Genomic DNA, 10,854 nt, shown 5'->3' with positions numbered 1-10,854 from the left:
TTTTAGGTCTGGGCAAGGAGTGGAGGAAGCTCCAGGAATTCCCAAAATCCCTTCAGGACAATCCCTGGAGCCACCAGAGTTGTCCCAGCCCCAATCCAAGGATTTGGAGCCACCAGGGTTGTCCCAAACCCAACCCAAGGAGGAGGAGAAGCTCCAGAACTCCTCCAAAATCCCTTCAGGACGATCCCTGGCGTTGTTTCAATCCCAATCCAAGCCAAGGATCGGATTTCCAGGGGCAGATTTGGAGTCCCTAGAAAACCTGAGTTGCTTGTAACTCAAAATAACATTCCAAAAACTCAATAAATGTTCAAAAACACAGGGAAAATATAAATTATTCCATAGCAATACCGGTTTTATTCCAAAAAATAAAGTGCAGGCAGGAAGGGCGCCGGGATGCGCCTGGAATTTTTATTCCAGAGACTTCAAAGGCGACTCCGGTTCCATCCGTGAATAATTCACCAAGGCACAGACAAAGAGCAGCAGGAGGAGGGAAGAGAATTCCCAGAATTCCGGAGGCATTCTGGAAAATCCAGGCCAGGTTGTGGTTTTGGGGCAATTTCTGCTGTTTCCAGGTGGATTTGGGGAGCAGGGAAAGGGGGAACGTGTCCCCTGTCCCCCCGGCGGGTCCTTGTCCCCCAGCAGGACGCACATCCCGAAGGAATTCTGCTCCTGGAGATTCCTGCTGGGATCCCCAAATTCCTGCTGGGATTTCTCCTGGGATCCCCAAATTCCTGTTGGGATTCCTGCTGGGATCCACAGATTCCTGCTGGGATTCCTGCTGGGATCCCCAAATTCCTGCTGGGATTTCTCCTGGGATCCCCAAATTCCTGCTGGGATTCCTGCTGGGATCCACAGATTCCTACTGGGATTCCTGCTGGGATCCCCAAATTCCCGCTGGGATTCCTGCTGGGATCCCCAGATTCCTGCTGGGATTCCTGCTGGGATTCCTGCTGGGATCCCCAGATTCCTGCTGGGAACCCACCCAGTGCAGCACAAATCCCTCACCCAAACACACCAAAGTCGCTCTCCGTGCCCCGTTTTCCCTCAGATCCATCCCAAATCCCGGATCCCAGATCCCGAATCCTGGCCCTGCAGGGATTGGTGGGGCTGAGGGTTTGGGTTTTTTTTTTTTTTTTTGGGGGGGGGGATGTGGGGGCTGTAAATTTAGAAGGTTCTGGAGGTGGTGGAAGGGAACAGGTGCTGAAACCACGAAAATCTCGCAGGGGAAGACGGGCCCTTGTTGTTCTCGCTTCAACTTCCTGGGTTTATTTTTGGTTGTTTTCTACCCAGCCAGAAGCTGAAGCTTTGCAGGGCTCAGAAGAGCAGCAGAAGAGAAAGACCAAAATCATTTACAGAAGAGCCGTTCGTAAAAAATAATAATTTACAAAAAAATACTTACCAAAGCTTCCTTGAGATGATTCCTTTCTTAAAAAAAATGGGTTTTCCACCCAAAGAGGGGCCGGTGTGGAGCCCCCATCCCTGGACATGTCCAAGGAACCCAATGGACGTTGGTCTGGGTGACCAGGATTGGTCCCAGGCTGGAACTGGTGGTCCTGGAGGGCTTTTCTAACCTCGGGAATTCCGGGATTCCATGGAATAACCCTTTTAAGAGTCTCCTCCAGCCTGTCTGGGAGTCCCTGCAGCTTTGGCAGAGTTTTAGTCCAGGATCCCGGTGGGAGAGGGTGGCAAAAGGAGCCTGAATCCCAAACACATGGAGAGAGATCCCAAAAATCCTCCCTGAAATCCCTGAGGCTGCTGAGAGGGAAACTGAGGCAGCAGCGATGAGGAGGGGAAGGGGAGATGCCGGGAGGGTGAGATCTGGGTCTGGAGAGGGATCGGGGGTGTTGGAGCTGGTCCAGAGTCACCTTGTGGCGTCCATCTGTCTGACCGGCGAGTGGAGACCTTTTAGATCAGTTCCAGCTCCTTCTGAACCAGTTCTGGTTTCTTGTAAACCAGGTCCAGACTCATTAAAATAGCTCCAAACTTTTAAATCACTTCCAGGTTTTTTAAAACTGTTTCATGTTCTGAAACCGGTTTCATGTTCTTTAAACCACTTTCATGTCCTTTAAACCATTTTCATGTCCTTTCAACCAGTTCTGGGTCCTTCTGGTCCAGTCCTAGGTCCTTCTAGGCCAGTCCTAGATCCTAGACCAGCTCCAGGCCGGTCATGGTGGCATTTTCTGCCGTCCCATCATCTGCCTGTGAGGACAGAGGGACACAAGCTTGGTTTGGGATCACGAGAGCTGATCCCAGCCTCGGACAGAGATCCAGGGCTTTGGTTTAAGGCCCTGGACCACTCTGTCCCCGTCCCAGCTCCAGGGGTTCCATCCCTCACCCCGGGGTCTCCCAGCTCACCCGGTCCGGAAGCTTGACCATGGAATAAATGGTTGTGGGGGATGCCCCGTCCGCTGGTTTAGCTTTAGTTCCGTCAGGGACACGCTGCGGGAAGAGGATTTTGGAAGAGTTTCAGGGCTCGGTGCTGGAGAAAAGATCCCAAACCCAGAGATCCCGCAAAGATCCACCTCTGGATCCACCTCTGGCCCCAAGGCCAGGCTGGAGCATCCTGGGACAGTGGGAAGTGTCCCCACCCTTGGAGTGGGACGATTTTAAGCTCCCTCTCAACCCCAAAACCCCCATTTCTCTCTGATCCCTCTAAAACCGAGTTTTTGGGGCTGGGCACGGAGTTTTGGGCACGTTCAGGTGCCCTTGGGCCACCTCCAGCTGTGGCACATCCCGCTTGGAATTCTCAAAAGGAGCCAGGGATTGTCCAGCTGTCCCCAGGTGTCCCCGCGGTGTCCCCAGGGCGTCCCCAAGCCCGGACTCACCAGCTGGGAGGAGCCCACCTCGGCGTACACGGTCGTGTACTCGGCTTTGGCCCCTGCAACTGGGGGAAAAAGCAGGAATTTTGGGATTTGGGATGCAGGGAATCCCCCTGGGTGCTCCTGGCCGGGGGATGGAGGGAATCCCAACCTCAGGAGTCCAGGCTTGGGTAAAACCTCGAGCCCAAAGCCCCTCGGAGCTGCTGGAGGTGGGAATTGCTGATCATCCCACCCTCCCTGGTGCTCTGGGGTTGGGATGAACTTCCAGCACCAAGGACAGGGAAAATCCGCTTTTTTTTTTTTTTTGCTTTTTTTTTTTTTTTAATCCCAAATTCCTGGCTGCTTTTGGAGGACGACATCCATTTCTTTCTCCTTCATGTGATATTTCCCTCCCCCCCCCCCCCCCCCCCCCATTGCTCATGGAACAGAGCGGGGGAAAGGGGGATTTAAATCCTTTGAAATCCCTTTTTTGGGCCTAAATTTCCCATTGGAATTCCTGGAGCAGGTGGGGATCGGGCACAGCTTGGACTCGGTGGTCCTGGAGGGATTTTCCAGCCCCGGGGAGTCTGGAATTCTTGGCTGGACTAACCCTGAGTCGCCGAGTGGAATTCCTGGCTTTTCCCCCCAAATGTCTCTTTGTCTGCCAGCTTTTATTTTTCCCTGAATTCCCTCTTTTTTTTCATGGTCCCACAGCTGCGTTCCCAGCTCCCCCTTGGTGGTCTGGGATGAAATTTTCCAGCAAAAAAAAAAAAATGGGGGAAATGGGATTTCAGGAATCTGGGTTCATCCCCCGGGATCAGCCCCTCCCACTCCCCGCCAGGACAGAGGAGTTGGGGTCCTTCAGCTCCGATCCCAAACCACAGCACTGGGGATGATCCCCCTGATCCTAAATGCAATTCCCTGGTTATTCCCACCAGGAAGAAGGGCAGGGAACTGCCCCAAAATCCCACCTGTGTCCACAGGCTTGGATTTGGAGAGATGGAGTTTCCTCCAGCCTGGGGGAGATCCGGCAGAATCAGAACCCCAAATCTGCCTCAAATCCACACCAAATCTGCCCCAAATCCGCCCCATCCTGGCTCTGTCCCCCCTCCTGCTTCCCAGGGCTCTGGGGATGGTTTTCCATGCTCACCTTTGGATCTCCAGAAGAACAAGATGGAAATCAATAAAAGCACCACAACTACAACCCCGGCTGTGAGCCCGACCCCGACCTCGACCCCGACCCGGCTGCTGGAGAGGGCACCTGGAAAAGGGAGAAGATGCAGAAGATCGCAGGGGAGCAGGATCAGCCCATCCCAACCTCAGCATTCCCATCCCATCCCATCAATCCCACCTCATCCCATCCCCAAATCACATAAATCCCATCCCAGCCCACCCCACTGATTCCATCCCATCCCCAAATCCCAATGTTCCCATGGCTCTCAGTAAATCAGGATCAGCCCATCCCAACCTCAATTATCCCATCCCCATCCCAACCCCAAATCCAACCTTCCCATGCCTCTCAAGGGAGCGGGATCAGCCCATCCCAACCTCAACATTCCCATCCCATCCCCAAATCCCAATATTCCCATTTTTCTCAGGGAATCAGGATCAGCCCATCCCAATGCCAACATTCCCATCACATCAATCCCATCCCATCCCAAACTCAACATTCCCATCCCATCCCCAAATCCCATCGCCAAATCCCAATGTTCCCGTGTTTCTCAGGGAATCGGGATCAGCCCATCCCAACGCCAACATTCCCATCCCATCCCAAACTCAACATTCCCATCCCATCCCAACCCCAACCTTCCCGTGTTTCTCAGGGAATCGGGATCAGCCCATCCCACCTTTCCCCGGCTCTCACCGTTGCAGAGGACCTCCGGGGTGGTGACGGTGACGTTCCTGCTGCTGACGGGGTTCCGTGCCGTGCACGTCAGCGGCTCCGGCTCGCCCCGGGCCGATTCATTCACCCACGGCACCACGGAGCCCTCACCCCACAGCTGATCCCGCACCCTCCAGGTGTAGGAGACGTTTCCAAAGCCGGCGCCGGGCGTGGAGCAGCGCAGGGAGAAGCTGCAGCTCCCGCCCGAGCAGTTCTGGGCCTCGCAGGTCACCGTGGGCTCTGCCAGCTCCCCTGGGGGCACGGGGGTGTCACAAACCTCCCTCTTAGTGTGAAAACCCCCAAAGAGCACAAAAAGCACCTACCGAACACCTGGAGGGTGAAGGTGGATTTTTTCCCACCAATGATTACAGAGTAGGTCCCGGCATCCTCCATCCTCAGCGGGGAGATGCTGAGCATGTGGCCTTTCTTGGAGACAGCAAAACGGGTTTTGAATTCGTCTTTATAAAATATGGGTCGAGGAGGATCCTCAAATATCACAGTCACTATGGGATCATCCCCAAAACTCCAGAGTGCTGGTTTTCTGTCTCTGTTGTGGCTGTGGAAGGTCACGGACCCACCCAGGACCCGGATCTCCTCCTTGGTGTCGCTGGCACTCACTGGGGAGAGAAAGTGGGGAGGGAACATGGGATGAGGTGGGACGGAGGTGGGGGGAATGTAGGATGAAGATGGGATGAAAAGGTGCGATGGAGCTGGGATCAAGGTGGGATGAAGGTGAGACCAAGGTGGAATCTAGGTGGGATGAAGTTGCTGCACCTGGAGAATGAAGTCCATCAGGGCTGGGGCTGTTTGAAGGCTCACGGGGGGCTCATGGAAGGGTCCCTGGGCGAGCACGAGGCCACTCCCAGGCTGAGCCCCCCGAGCCTGGGGGGGAACGGAAAGGGAAAGGGGAACGAGGAACTGGAGATGGGAAGGTCAGGAAGGGTCACTGAGCAGGACAGGGAGCTCCTAGCCAGACGTGCAGCTGCTCCTTGGAGGAGAATCAGGGAATTCTGGAAAGGTTTGGGTTGGGAGGCACCCCAAAACCTTTCTCATTCTGCTCCCCTAAAATCCCCACTCCTTCCACCAACCCGGGGTGCTCCCAGCCCTGTCCAGCCTGGCCTTGGACACTGCCAGGGGTGCATGGGGCAGCTCCACCACATCTTCTCCTGGCTGAAGATTCCCTGTGGCTGTAGGGAAGGGCCCCTTTGAAACTGTGGACTCACTCCAACAGTTCCATGACCTTCTCATGCTGGGGGCACCAGACCTGGTGGCACCTGGTGATTCCAGATGGGATCCCATGAGACCAGGTGGGATCTGACAGTTCCAGGTGGGATCTCACCATTCCACATGGACTCTCACCATTCCAGGTGGGATCTCACCATTCCACGTGGACTCTCACCATTCCACGTGAACTCTCACCATTCCAGGTGGGCTCTCAGCATTCCAGAGATGAGAACCATCCCACACTCCTTTGGATGCAGCCCTGGACAAGGTCCAAGGTGCCTCTGGTCCCATCCCTTCCCTCCATGACCCAGCATGACCTTGGGTCACCAGTTCAAGGAGGAAGGAGTTGTTTTAATTATTTTCATGACTTCCCATTTCCAGCAAACTGCGCCACCCAATTTATACTGGGAATGGAGTTTTTCTTCCCAGTTTTTCTAACAGGGAACTGTTAGAAAACAGTTAGAAAACAGGAGGGAACTCCTCAGGGCTGAGCCCTGAGGTCGGGCTCAGAATTTCTGTCTCCCTCAGCCTTAGCCCCCTCTGGGACACGGACAACGGAGCATGTGGCAGGAAAAAGCTGCTGGGGAAGATAAACTCGTGGGAAATTTGCTGAATAACGAAGCCACGGGATGGTTCATGTGATAAACGCCCCCCCAGAGGCTGCGGGGAAGGGCTGGGGCCAAACCTTGCACAATTTCCCTCTTTTTAGACAAAAAACACCCCAAGATGAGTTCTCCAAAAATCAGGAAGGAGGCAATGCGGAGAGGATCCGGAGCTGAAGGTAGAGCAGGATGTCTGGAGAACATCTGGACCAGAGGCTGGACCAGAGGTGGACCTGATCATTCCTTTTCAGAGCGGTCGCATGGCCAGGAGAGTGGCCTGGGCGTCTTTCCCCCTGGTTGCCCCATCATTCCCCCTGGTTGCCCCATCATTCCCCCTGGTTGCCCAATTCTACACCCCTGTGGAGCCGATCCCCCACATCCTCACCCTCCTGGGGTCCCTAAACCACCCCAAACCCCCCACGGGCTCCTTGCCAAGGGACAAGGAGCGCCTGGCACATGCGGAGGGGCGCGAGGAGGGAGCCTGGAGGTGAAAATGAAAGGGAGAAAGCTGGATATGGCTTGGAAAGGTCGGAAAGGTTCGCTCCGAGCACCAAAGTCCGAGCTCAGTGACCCGAGCAGGTCAGGGAGCTCCTGGCCAGACGTGCAGCTGCTCCTTGGGGGAGAATCGTGGGATTCTGGAAAGGTTCGGGTTGGGAGTGAATCTAAAATTATCCCGTTCCACCTCCTGGAACCTTCCAGCATCCCAGGTGGGTCCATCCTGGCCTCGGTCGCTCCAGGGATGGTGAATCCATGGAATAAACTCTGCCAGGAGCTCCCGAGGCAGCAGCTGGCCAGAGGCTGGACCAGACATGGACACCAGCCCTCTCCCAGCAGGTTTCCATGGCAGCAGGAGCTCCATGGCAGCCCTGGATCCCAAAATTGGGCACGAATCCACCCCGTGGAGCTGCTCTGGTGGTCCCACCCATCCACTGACCCTAAAAACCCTCAAACCACCCCAAGATCTCCTTTGCAGGGGACAAGGAGCACCTGGCACTCACTGGTTTGGTGGAGAAGCATGAGGATGGCGAGAAGAGGGATCCAAAACATGACCATGGGCGTCCGGAAACGGAGAGGATTTTGGGTCATCAGCACGCCAAAAATTTGCACCACGAAGAGGAAGAAGAAGAGAGCCCAGCTGGTTTTTCTGTGCCTGGGCAGAGTGAAGGGCTTTGGATGCAGTTGCAAGGAAATGACGTCAAGGAAATGACTTTAAAAAGGCACACTCGTGGATATTTGAGGTGTTTCTGGGCAAAAAAACCCAGAATTTCCATGGAAAGATGAGGGTGGAAGCTGGACCAAGAGAGTCACCGTGGGTCAAACAGCTCAGGTGCTCCGTGGGACCAGCCCCGGGTCCCTCAGCCTGGGCCATAAAGGAGCTGCTCCAGGCCCCTCCAAACCCCAAAAGCCACCCCCAAAAGCAGGACAATGGCAATTTTGGGAAAGCAGCACTTCCCCAATCCGGATTATTCTGAGGTCACATGCCGATGGTCATGGTGAAATTTCGGGGTGAGGGGGAAGTGAGCTGGAACAGATTAAAAAATTATCTTAAAATCATTTTTTTAAGATTTTTGGGGACGGAACGGGGATTTTGTGGCTGGAAAGTGCATTTTGGGGTTGGATATTCCTCCCCAAAGGTCCCGACCCTGCTGCTGCTGGGGTGTCCGATCTGGGGACATCGGAGCCATCGCGATGTCCCTGAGTGTCCCCGGCGCTGGCGGCAAAGGGAAAGCAAAACTGCCCCAAAAACCCGCGCCCTCCCGGGGCAATTAAAATTCATTCCCTCCGAGTTTTGGGGCTGAGAGCGCCGCACCCCCGACATGCCCTTGTCCCCTCTGCCAGAGGGGTGGCCTGGGGGAGGAGGAGGAGGAGGGGGAGGAGGAGGAGGAGGAGGAAGGAGCCGCACAGAGCCGGGGCAGAGGAAGTCCCCGCCGGGCACTCGCCAGCCCCGAGGGGTCCCCGCGCCTCCCGCGGCCGCTCCGGGGGCGCCGCTCCGAGATGTCCCCGCCCGGGGGTCGCCGCTGTCCCCCGGCGCTGCTGGCGCTGCTGCTGGGCCTGGCTGGGAGCCGAGGTGAGGAGGGGGCGCGGGGCTGGGGAGGGCAGCGAGGATGCGGCGATTCGGGAATTCCGGCGAAAAGAGGGGCTTGGGGGGGGTGCAGAGGGGCTGGGGGCGGATTTTGGGGCATTCTCCTCGGTTCTCTCAGCCCGCCGTGCCCTGGGAAAGCCGAGCCGGGCCGGGCCGTGCCGCGGGGCCGTTCCCCTTCCTGGGCAGCGTTTGGGGTGTGGAGTTTGGCTGAAAGTCGCGACTCCACCGGCTCTGGTTTAGGATCCCCGGAATGCCGAAAGCGAGCGGTGGCCGCGGGAGGATCGCTGTGTGTGGTCCGGAGAACCCCCACGGGAGAGGACACTGATCCACTGGATGGTGGAAACTGATTCAGGAGCACGGCGGCAGATCCTGAGGGCCACCAGGGATGGAACTGTGTCCTATCCCAATGTGGCTTTGCAAGGGAGAGCGCAATTCCAGCGGGAAAACCTCTCCCTGTGCATCTCCCCGGCTCACAGAGCAGATAACGGGCTCTACAGGGCCGAGTTCGAGAATTCCGCAGGGTTTTTCTCTCAGTGCTTCCGAGTGTCCGTGTGGGGTGAGTGGCTGGGTCCTTGTGCCCCCGTGTCCCCGTGTCCCCCTGTCCCCTGTCCCTGCCACCCTCGCTGTCCCCGCAGAGCCCATCGCGCAGCCGGAGCTGAAATCCCAAATCCTGCAGCGGGACCGGGGCTGGTGCCGCCTGGCCCTGCTCTGCTCCAGCCCCGGGAACGTCTCCTACAGCTGGGCCTGTCCCGGGGATGCGCCGGGGGAGATCCCGGGGGAGGTCCCGGGGATCCCCTCCCGGCTGATCCGGAGGCTCCCCGAGGGCGCGGAACCCCAAATCTGCCTCTGCAACGTCAGCAACCCCGCGGGGTGGAGCGCGGCCCGCGCCCAGCTCACCTGCCCAGGTGATCTCCCCGTGGGGCCCGGGACTCCAGGGAGCCGGGAGGGACCCACCGGGGTGGAGCTGAGCGTTCCAGCCTTCAGAGGCCACAAGTGGGAGAAGAATTGTGGTTACAGTGCTGGAAAATACTAGGTAAAAAGCGTTTATGGTGACGCAAATTATATAATTTTAAAATTAACTTTTGCATGTAATATACATAATTTTTGCATGTGTTCTGTGTAAAATCTATATAGTTATATACAAAAAATCTATTTATATCTATAAAATATACAGTTATACATATAAAATATATATTTATATAATCCACTTATTTCTATATATAATGTTTACTTATTTTTATATGTAAATATACCTATTTTTATATACTAAATATATATTTTACATACATACATTATAAACTTATTTTTGTATCCTTAATCCATAATTATTTATACACTTTTTATTCTATATAAGGCAAAAATATCATTTTCGGGATTCAGGGAATCCTGGGATGGTTCCGGTGGGAAAGAACCCCAAATCCCAGCCCAGTTCCAGCATTCTGGGATTCTTTTCCAGGAATTCCAGGGAATTTCAGCCACTGGACCCCGCTGGCCATGGCCGTGGCCGTGGGGCTGACCCTGCTCCTCGTGGGCAGCTGCTGCTGGTGGAGGGAGAGGTGGAAGAATTCCCGGGAAGGTTTGTCGGGAATGTTGGGGCAGAATCCCAAATTTGGGGGTTCTGACTGACCTTTGGAACACCAAAATCCGGGAGTTCAGGAATCAAAACATCCCCAAAATGTCCCAAATGCCACCCGTTTCCTCGCAGGATAATGGGGGTTACAGGCGCCTGGGCTTCCCAAATCCTGCCGGCCACCAGCGCCCCTAAAACCCTGGAATTCCCATCCCTGTGGAATTCTTCTCCTGGAAACTCCAGTGGCCACTGGGATCCCACCCGATGGAATAGAAATACCCAGAAATTCGGGGTTTTCCCCCAAGATTCAACCCCCAGCTGTGCCTTGGAGCGAAGATTTGGGGATGGGAAACTCCGGAAGGGATTTGGGATTGGACAGGCAGGATGGGCGGGGAGTGGGAATTTTGTGGGGCTTTTAGGGTTTGGAAAGTTTGGGAATCCTTTTTTTTTTCCTTTTTCTTGGTGCAAATACAGCTGAGCTGCACAATGATCCTGTTTAAATAATTAATTTGCTGATTAGAGCCTGGATTACACCTCGGGCCTGGGGAGGGAGAGGGAATTTCTTTGGGAATCGGGAATTCCGGGCTGGAATTCCGTGTGGGGATGGGGTGGGAGAGGTGACCCCAGGATTGGGGTTTTCTTTGGGATTGGGATGGAAAGGGGTGGCGCCTCCTCTCCCTCATCCCAGAAATCCT

The 10,854-nt window shown here is 55.3% G+C and overlaps 1 protein-coding gene across 1 annotated transcript; it reads right to left on the bottom strand.

The window, feature by feature from the left end:
* Positions 1-2,017: 2,017 nt before the first annotated feature.
* On the bottom strand, positions 2,018-7,681 carry LOC137463607 (SLAM family member 7-like). Its single transcript, XM_068174881.1, has 7 exons — positions 7,505-7,681; positions 5,004-5,297; positions 4,663-4,932; positions 3,949-4,059; positions 2,826-2,884; positions 2,356-2,439; positions 2,018-2,199 (listed from the first exon to the last, which is right to left on the bottom strand). The coding sequence occupies exons 1-7, from the start codon at positions 7,590-7,592 to the stop codon at positions 2,146-2,148; spliced, it is 960 nt and encodes a 319-aa protein (XP_068030982.1). The 5' UTR covers positions 7,593-7,681; the 3' UTR covers positions 2,018-2,145.
* Between the last annotated feature and the right edge of the window lie 3,173 nt (positions 7,682-10,854).

Source organism: Anomalospiza imberbis, chromosome 29 (genome assembly GCF_031753505.1).
Source record: "Anomalospiza imberbis isolate Cuckoo-Finch-1a 21T00152 chromosome 29, ASM3175350v1, whole genome shotgun sequence".
Taxonomy (NCBI): Eukaryota; Metazoa; Chordata; class Aves; order Passeriformes; family Viduidae; genus Anomalospiza; species Anomalospiza imberbis.
The sequence above is the reverse complement of the archived record's forward strand: the minus strand, read 5'-3'. Positions and strand labels throughout refer to the sequence as shown.

Excerpts from the sequence above, each read along its gene's own strand:
- LOC137463607 (XM_068174881.1), bottom strand. The coding sequence starts at position 7,592 with ATGACCCAAAATCCTCTCCGTTTCCGGACGCCCATGGTCATGTTTTGG. Across the intron at positions 5,298-7,504 it reads CATGCTTCTCCACCAAACCA|TGAGTGCCAGCGACACCAAG; the intron begins GTGAGTGCCAGG and ends TTCTCTCCCCAG. Across the intron at positions 2,440-2,825 it reads AGGTGGGCTCCTCCCAGCTG|CGTGTCCCTGACGGAACTAA; the intron begins GTGAGTCCGGGC and ends CTCTTCCCGCAG.